This window comes from Triticum urartu, chromosome 6, assembly GCF_003073215.2.
Source record: "Triticum urartu cultivar G1812 chromosome 6, Tu2.1, whole genome shotgun sequence".
Classification (NCBI taxonomy): domain Eukaryota; kingdom Viridiplantae; phylum Streptophyta; class Magnoliopsida; order Poales; family Poaceae; genus Triticum; species Triticum urartu.
In genome coordinates this window covers 121,688,037-121,697,048 of record NC_053027.1, presented here as the reverse complement: position 1 = coordinate 121,697,048, position 9,012 = coordinate 121,688,037, and the positions used below count along the sequence as shown (strand labels likewise).

Below are 9,012 nucleotides of genomic sequence, written 5' to 3'. Positions count from 1 at the left end.
CCATCGGACACGATGACCATTGCGTCGTTGGTTTTGTGCCATTATGGCTCCAAGAATTACGTGTTTTCACCTCGATGATGTCCTTGTTCTTACATGTTGGTGTTCACCTTGATAAAGCACAAAAAAGATGATGACATAATTCCAGATCCAGAAGTATCCCAAGAAAACCCTCACACGAGTGTACAAAGGGAGAAAGAAAGACCACCGAATTTGGGGTTAGATGGTAAGACATGATTCTACAGAGGAATGCAACACTGAAAGAAGGAGGGACAATGAAAAATTCACAACGCATAGCATGTCATCGAGGAGGATCACCGTTGTAGCACCTTCAGACGTGAGGAGACCACCCATTGAGAAGGCCACCCCTCGAAACAACATCCCCTCATCGAACATAATGAATAGTTCCATGAGAACCAAAGACGATGACCAACCGCAAGTAAGGACAGTGTTGGCCTCTCCCGACGCAAGCAAGGACACCAATATGATCAAAAGTGCACTTGCAATGTAGCACAATAGTTGGCAGCTGCGTGCTAAGGGCTCTCAATTACAGCAAAGTCGGGGCAGTGCTCTGGGAGGTCATGTCAAAGTATGGAGAGGGAAATGAGGAGGATGGCTCAAGGAATTGGGGACAAAGTATGAAGGAAGCAAGGTAACCCAACAAGGAATGGGGAATTAAAATATAAATCCTACACACCATGCATCCTCGAAAGCCAAACCAATAAGAGATAAAGGTGCGGTGTGAATCAAGGCGATGAGGGATGCAACACAGAGATTCGTATCACATCACCATCCATAATTCGCTGCCCCCCTATAGGGTATGCCACATGGCAGCCGATCAGACCACCCACATGGCCACACGGAGGGAACAACTTCATCGGGCCTGATCAACACCAAACAAGTTGCCCACCGACTTCAAATGGGGCAAACGGCTTGGGCAATACGCCCACGACCGCATTTCGAATATTGATAGGGGGTTATCGAGGGGAAGTGGTTTCACTGTATTCTCATCCATGCATACCGTAACTTGAGCTGTAGTGCATGATATGAGGGGCTCATTCCTATGAGGCCAGTTACCTTAGACGTGCAAACCTGGTTTCCTTAAGGGGAGTTGTGCGACTACCAAAGATGGAGAAGATCAAGACTTGCACAACAAGAAGATCAAGGTGACGGACAACGACCACAAACCAAGACCCCTATATAAGGCACTCCCTCAAGACAAGAGGAGACCTTAGACTCCTCCAAAAATCAGAATAGTTTATTAGTTCATTAGTAGATCCGATTAGGGTTCTCCGTCCAGATCGTCCACCTCCAACGCGAGCGACTTGATCCTCAACTCCCCGAATAGTCCATTACACTCCCCCATTGTAATCAATCTATGGTAGAATCTCATATAAGTAGGAGTAGGGTTTTTACTCACCCGACGAGGGCCTAGCCTGGGTAAAACTTGTGCCTCGTGTCCATCTGGTAACCCGAGGTAATGTCCCATTACCATACAATTCTATGTAGGTTCATCGTATTGTTATTTTGTACTTGGCAAAACACTGTTAACATCAAGTTAAGCGACCGCTATTCCATCTCGTCCATAATTGTGGACATGATTGCTCGAACAGATTGACACGCTGGACCCACAAGACTTGATTGTTTACCATGTCAGCCATGACTCACCATGCGTTAAGTATACGATGCAAACACGCAACCAAGTCTCTTATCAAGTTTCACCCCAACATAAGATCTGCCCATGATACCTGACACTCATAGTACACATACTATCGCCATTCCCACTTGGGTAAAAAGTGTCCCGTCACAAAGCATCCAAAAAAGGAATACAACTACCGAATAGGATTGAAGAGTTTATTATTTTAAGTTTTGGTTACCTTAATTTTCACTAATGTTCAGGCTACAAAACTCAGGGTATGATAGCACCCAACTATAGGTCCTCTTCTTTATGCTTCCCAAGCCACCTCATGTGTCTAATGGGACCAAACGTGACGCAAAATTTTAAGATTTTGTCATACTAAACTCTATATTACTCTCGTTTTCATTCCCTGGATACCATGATGAAGCCTAACAATAATTTCATCACATCGAGCTTGACATGCACAAAATTTCCTATTTCCTAAACATCTAGTTCCCGCAAACCCCTTTGATCGATACCTAGGAGGACACTTGTGTAATCTAGATCCCAACCGCCATCCTATCCACTAAGAAATCCCTAAACAGGCGAGGACCGCCCGCTGTTATTTGCCAATCTCCGAAACCAAAAGCTTGAACCGTGAAAACTAAATTTTCTTCAAGGGCGGTGAATTTCAATTTCACTTCCCGTGCATGCCACCGTCATGTTCGCATAAAATTTCACTTCTCTGAAATCCACCGCCCTGATCGCCAGACGAGAGGCATTCTAGCAACAAAGCTAGCACTAACAAGCCAAACAACAACAACGACAACAAAGCTAGCACTAATAGTAATAGGTTAACCAAACCAAAGCAGACCCAACGACCGTCGTAAAGCACCAAACTAAACCAAACCATTTCGCAATCTCGCAAGCGACGCAGCCGCCTCACCACCAGGAATCAGACCGCGCACGCCTCCTTAGCTCGAGCCCAGACCGGAGCCCTGTTCCGCCGTGGATCGCTGGAGGAGAGGGCCACCGGCCGGATCCCGACGGGCCAGATGGTGGGCGACCCCCGCGGCGGGGGCGAGTAGCACGGCTGCGATCGGCGGCGGACGGATCGGCGGCGCCGCAAGGCGGCGGGGGCCACCATGTCTGCCGTAGTGTGCGGCAAGAGGTCCTCCATCTTCGCCGACGAGCTCATCCCCTCCTCTCCGCCTTCCCCTCCCCACCACCACCCTTCCAAGCGGGCCCGCTGCTCCCCGACCCGCGCCTTCGACGACGCCGCCGCGGCCCACCGGCGGGAGGCGCTGCTCCACCACCTTCGCTCCCTCTTCCCTCACATGGATCCCCAGGTCTCTCGCCCTGCTTTGTCTCATTAATTTAGTTGCCAAGAGAGATTTATTTTGTAGGAATTGGCGTTGGACGAACGAAGGCGACTCTTTTCATGTGAATTTTGTGCTCTGTGGTTGGATTTTGCTGTGCCTGGAGCTGTGAATGAAATAGGGCTAATCTTAGTATTGTTGTGATGAGAGGTTGGTGTTTGGAAACCTGGGTGTGAAGATCCTCTGTTGCTTTGGTAGATTTGTGATATTTCTAATTCTCCAAATGCTATGGTGTTGGATGCTGAAACCAGGTCCTTTTGTTGTGAAGTTAGGGCATTTCTAACCGACCCCCTAAAAATAGCGGAGTATCCGGCGAACTGCCGACGGGAGAGATCCGAGCGACTAGAGGCGGAGTCAATACCTGCATGTGGCGCAGAGGCGTCGCCAGGGCTGTGCGGTCCGGTACCCGGCCAATCCATGGCAAGGCGCAGTCGCCGGCGGCCGGAAGCGCCAAATCCGGCGGCGGTGGCAGCAGCCGCAGATCTACCGGTTATGCGCCGGCAATGGGACAAGGAGGCACAAATCCGGGTGGTTAAGGACCGCGGCGAAGCCTACGGAGCGTCCGCGGTGGCGGGCGGTGGGCGGCGGGGGGTGGGAAGGCGGCGTCGGCTTAGATGCGGCGCGGGAGTGGGGCAGGGGAGGCAGAGGAGGAGAGGAGAATTTTTACTCAGCCACCGAGCGGTGGAGTAAATATAGGGAGGCGCGGCGCGGTTGAGGATAATTTATCCTCCACTACTGCCGATTGGGGAAGCCTTTGCGGCGGACCTTTGCTTAAACTTGATGTGGAAAGCGTTTGACGCAAAGCTGTTTAGGCTATAGCTACTCAAGTGCTATCTTGATGAAATGGGTAATTAGTTACAAAGAGACTGTTCACTCAGAAGAGGTGAAGAGCTTAGTGCGCCAGTTTGGAGAGTTTAAAATCACCCACGTCAATAGGGATCAAAATAGGGCAGCTTGCTCAATTTTTTTTTTAAGAAACGCAGGAGAACTGCGCAATTCATTCAGAAGGGGTGGCTGACAGCCAAACTGTACAAACCATACCAGAAGGTATAGGCAAACAAAGAGAAAAATAAACAAAAAGCGGCATGGCGATCACTCGTGGCTAGATCAAAAGCGGCATGAGTTAGCTCAATTTAGTCTGCGGCTTTCTGTGCTTTCACTTTGGGACCATGGACTGAGTTTTGTCCAGCTATTGGATGCTGAATGTAAACCTATCGTGATGCAATAGATCTCACCTTTTCCTCACAATAAAGAAAGAAAGAAATAGGGCAAAGCTTTGATGAATGTTACCCGACTTATTTGGTGATGAATGATGAATCAACTAATCGATAATAATTTGGATCATATTTATCAGATTCCCTTAAACCATTGTTAAACATCTATTTCGGTCGAGAGATCTGGTTCACAGTTGGGCCGCAATCTTATTTCCTAAGGGCTGGATGAGAAACTAGCTGCTAATGAACAAAGAAAACCAAGAGAACTAACTGAGAGAGGGATGCTGTCATGTCGGATCTGATGCCACGTCGCGCTGAAACCAATGGTCGACGAGTCGTTCTGGGGTAGCGACTCTTGACTAGTTGTCACTAGTCTAGACTCATGGTCGACTAGTCGACATGAGGAGCAGTAGCAAGCCAGCAACCAGGGGAGGAGCAGCAACCGGATCTTCGTGATGAGGTGCAAATATCTTCTTCGTGAACCACATCTCTGATTAGTGAGCCGAGGAGGTATTACCAACCCTGAGGAGCCTACTTTTATGAAGTCGTGAATCTCCTCCAAACCTGGATCATGGACCCAGCAAATTGCGAGTCATGTATCATGGTTTGGATGATTATCAAGCAATCTAATGATAGCCTTCTATTGTCAACTAGGAGGTTTCTCTTTCAGGATGTGTTGTGACAATATTGTGTCTACCTTTAACTAGTTTACATCTTGCTAGGACTTCCCATCACAAAATTTGACATTCTGAGCATTTTCTCAGTACCTCGGATATCCCTTCTTTGCGTATTGCATTTCGGGTAATGCTAAATGTCACTATTGTTTGCGCATATAATGCTCTGAGCAGTTTCGGTTCTTATATATATGTACTTGGGATTTGTCATTTCTTCGTAGTTGTCGGGAGATGCTTCTCTATTGTGTCCCATATATGTTTTCCCTCTTTTCACTAACTTGTACTCCCTCCGTCCCAAAATAAGTGACTCAACTTTGTACTAAAGTTAGTACAAAGTTGAGTCACTTATTTTGGGATGGAGGGAATACTAAATAGCGAGCTAACAAGTCCCCTTCTTTTTGACACCAGACTTTCCAATCAAAGTGGTTGTAAGACTCATAAGGATCTAGTTTACGAAGATCCCATGTATTCCAGAAGCTCGTAACGTCAGTCCTTATAAGCCCTAATTTACTGCCTCTTATCTGATAATAAAACCTACTCCTTCCAACTCGCTCTAGAAAAAGGGGATTCTGTGCAATACATTGTTGATCTTCAACAATTCCGCGTGAAAAATAATCACAGAAATCTAAACATTTATTGATCCATCTATAAGGTAGATTGGCAGCCTCTGGATGATTGAAGAAATTCTATGGATAGAGAGCCAGTTCCATTAGACTTATATAGAACAAACATTCCGTTTGCGTGCCTTTCCCTGTACTTCAAAGTCGAACGCAACTGCTGCTACATATATGAGAAGTGTTTTGCTAGATTATTTCAATAAAGACACTTTCAATTATTTTGTTATATGTAGATGTTTGCAGGAAACTGTCATTCCATTATTTTAGTTTCTTTTATTGAACTATGTATTTATCTTACTCTAATTGAGATATTTTTTTACACCTTCTTACCAACTATAATAAAACTAGCTGTTTGGTAATTGCTTACCCATCCTTTTTTTAGCATGGCAAACCTTTGTAAGCGGTGTGTATGTATTTGTGCCTGAACAGCTGGCATTTTCCCCCATTAATTCTCAATATTGCTGCAGCCTTCATGTAAATGTGCCATTCATAGAAATTTCCTTATCATTCTTTTCTATTTATCTGCACCTGCTCTCATGCTTCCATTGTGACAAGCGTATTTCCCTGGTTAGTGTTTTTTGCTCAATGAAGTTGGGGATCTTGTATTGGAACTTGTGGTTTTCATTTTAGACTGGCATGGTTAGAATGTTTTTGTGATTAAATAGTGATTTCTTATTGTAGCAGTATGATATTGATATTGCTTATCATAATGATTCCAGTTGCTTGAAAGAGCTCTTGAAGCATCTGGAGATGATTTGGATTTTGCAATAAGGAGTTTGAATGACCTGCGCCTGGAGTCAGCTGAGGCTATCTTTTCAGCTGCTGTTAGTGAACCTGAGAATGGCCTGTCAACAGCCCTTAAGTTATCGGCTGAAGGTATGCTGATTGAATTTACATCAGAAGGTGGTTGCATGCTAGACATTCAAGCACAATTCATCGCATTTAACATGTTTATTTATTGATAAAAACTTGTTCGATAAGTGAAACAGTATGCGTAATTGTTCTGCTTGATGTTTTGCAACAATGGTAGTCAGTCTGATCAAATAAGCATCTTTCCCTGAATTCCTTAATTGTTCTGCCTGGTGTTTTGCAACAATGGTAGTTAGCATTATCATAGTCTGCATGCACTTTTCATGTATTTGTGTCCTGTGTAAAAGACATATTTTAATTTTTGTTCTGTCATGTCTATCATGCACATTGTGGTTATTTGAAATAGACTGCATGCCTTGTACTTCATGTATTGCATAATCTATGCTACTCAATTTTCAATTGGTATTATATGGCATCTTTGGTATTCCTGCAAAAATGTCTTATATTAGTGTACAGAGGTAGTACTCCCTCCGTCCCAAAATTCTTGTCTTACATTAGTCTAGATACGGATGTATCTAATACTAAAACGTGACTTGATACATCCGTATTTAGACAAATCTAAGACAAGAATTTTGGGACGGAGGGAGTACTGGTTAAGCTTTTATTACTTCCACGATGTCTATTGTTTGGCAGCCTACTTATATCACTATATCTTTATGAATCATGTATCCCTTTTATATTAATGGAAACAATTTTCAATGTTGGACAGGTAATGGCCAATTGGATGCTATTAGTGGAAATCCACCTGCGACAGATAATTGTCAGACAAATCACCATAGCTCTGAATGGGTTGAGCTATTTGTTAGAGAGATGATGAGTGCCTCTGACATAAATGATGCACGGGCTCGTGCATCAAGAGCTTTGGAGGTTATTGAGAAGTCCATCATGGAGCGGACAGGAGCCGAGGCAGTGCAAAACTTGCACAAGGTACTATGAATACACTCGCATAATATTCACGATTTACCTCTAGGGCTTAATGTTTTCACTTGTCCATAGGAAAATACGATGCTAAAGGAGCAATTAGCAATAGCTCTTCGAGAGAATGCTGTTCTGAAGCGGGGGGTTGCAATCCAACACGAGCGCCAAAAAGAGTTTGATGATAAGACACAGGAGGTTCACAACCTAAAGCAATTGATTTTGCAGTATCAGGAACAACTAAAGACTCTCGAGGTTATCTCCAGGCCTTGCTTCTTTGGTTCTTAGCTATCCATTTCACACCAAGGGTTGGGTTTTAATTTATCTCTTGCGAACCGCCTGTCATTGCAGATCAATAATTATGCACTTAGGATGCATCTACAGCAGGCTCAGCAGAACAGTTCAATGCCCGGGCGTTTCCACCCTGATGTTTGCTGATAAGCTTTCCATCCTGGTGTCTGCTAATACGCACATCGAGGAGGATATCCCTCTCACACTAGAATTCTGCCCAGGTATCTTATTGTCAGAGGGATTCAACTATTGGCCCTGGTATTCGTACACTTTCCGAAGTCCCGAGCTCATATGGTATTCGTACACTTTTTGAAGCCCCAAGCTCATATGTTTACGTATGCATCACATTACCATAAAGACCTGCCATCTGAGAAATGTAAACAGCGAAGTGTTGATATTGTAATAAAGGATCCTGTGCTCCAGGAAAGGTCAGAAGAAATAATATGTTGAGGTGGATGGTGCTGCGGTGCCTATTGGTTAATGCATCACTCTGTAACAGTATTTTGTGTGTGACCTCAAGGGTGAGCATAGTGTATTGCTACCAGACTTAAAATGCAAGTATCGATGAAAAATGGCGTGTTGATGTTTATTTCCTTTGCTGTGACGTCGAATCTTTACAGGATGTGTTGATCGTTCGTTCATTTTGTATGAGCAGAAATAGACCTGTGTTGATCGTTCGTCCATGGCTTTCGGCTCTATGGTTGAAGCTTTTTTTTATCGCCGGATGAAGCTTTTTTCATCGCGATATGAAGCTTTTTTGGTCACTGGTTGCAACTTTCCGGCCGGCGGGTGAGCTGCTGTCGTCAATTGGTTTTTCATCTTTTTTGCTACCACTGTTTTCGCGTTTGCTGGAAGCATCACATTTTTTGCTCCCACCGTTGTTTTTGGATGTGAACCACGGGCCGTCGTCACCATTGATTCTGCAGGGGCGAGGGAGAGGTGAGGGGATGGGCAGCACAGATGAGCAGCGGAGCTGCAACCAGCAGCTCAAAAGGCGACGGGCGACAGCGGCGACCGGTGACGGCGAGGCAATTCGGCAGGAGGCAACCTGCTTCGAGGTTGGTCGTTTGCTCGTTCATGGCGAGCGCCGGCGGCGCCGCTGCTCTGTTTCCCGCTGGTCTCGTTAGATTTGGTTTTGAAAAGAAAAACAGAAATCCCAATCCAACGGCAACACTTGTCGCATCGGGTGCCGGCGCCTATCACTGCTCTTAATATATTGGTGAAAATAATTACTCTCTCTGTCTGAATTTACTTGTAGTAGAAATAGATAAAAAATGTATATATCTAGAATTAAAATATGTTTAGATACACCTATTTTCTGATTAGTATAATAATTATAAATTAATAAGAGCAAATTGACACAATGGATTTTTTTTCGGTTTTATCATTTGTGTGGCAACTGTTTTTTTTTGTTGCTTTCTAACTGTTTTTTTTTGC

General features: G+C 44.6%; 1 protein-coding gene across 1 annotated transcript; it reads left to right on the top strand.

Moving 5' to 3' along the window:
• Positions 1-2,494: 2,494 nt before the first annotated feature.
• On the top strand, positions 2,495-8,164 carry LOC125516741. The gene is made up of 5 exons (XM_048682066.1): positions 2,495-2,964; positions 6,219-6,375; positions 7,079-7,296; positions 7,366-7,539; positions 7,636-8,164. Exons 1-5 carry the CDS (start codon positions 2,761-2,763, stop codon positions 7,720-7,722), a joined length of 840 nt encoding a protein of 279 aa, XP_048538023.1. The 5' UTR covers positions 2,495-2,760; the 3' UTR covers positions 7,723-8,164.
• The last annotated feature ends 848 nt before the right edge of the window (positions 8,165-9,012 follow it).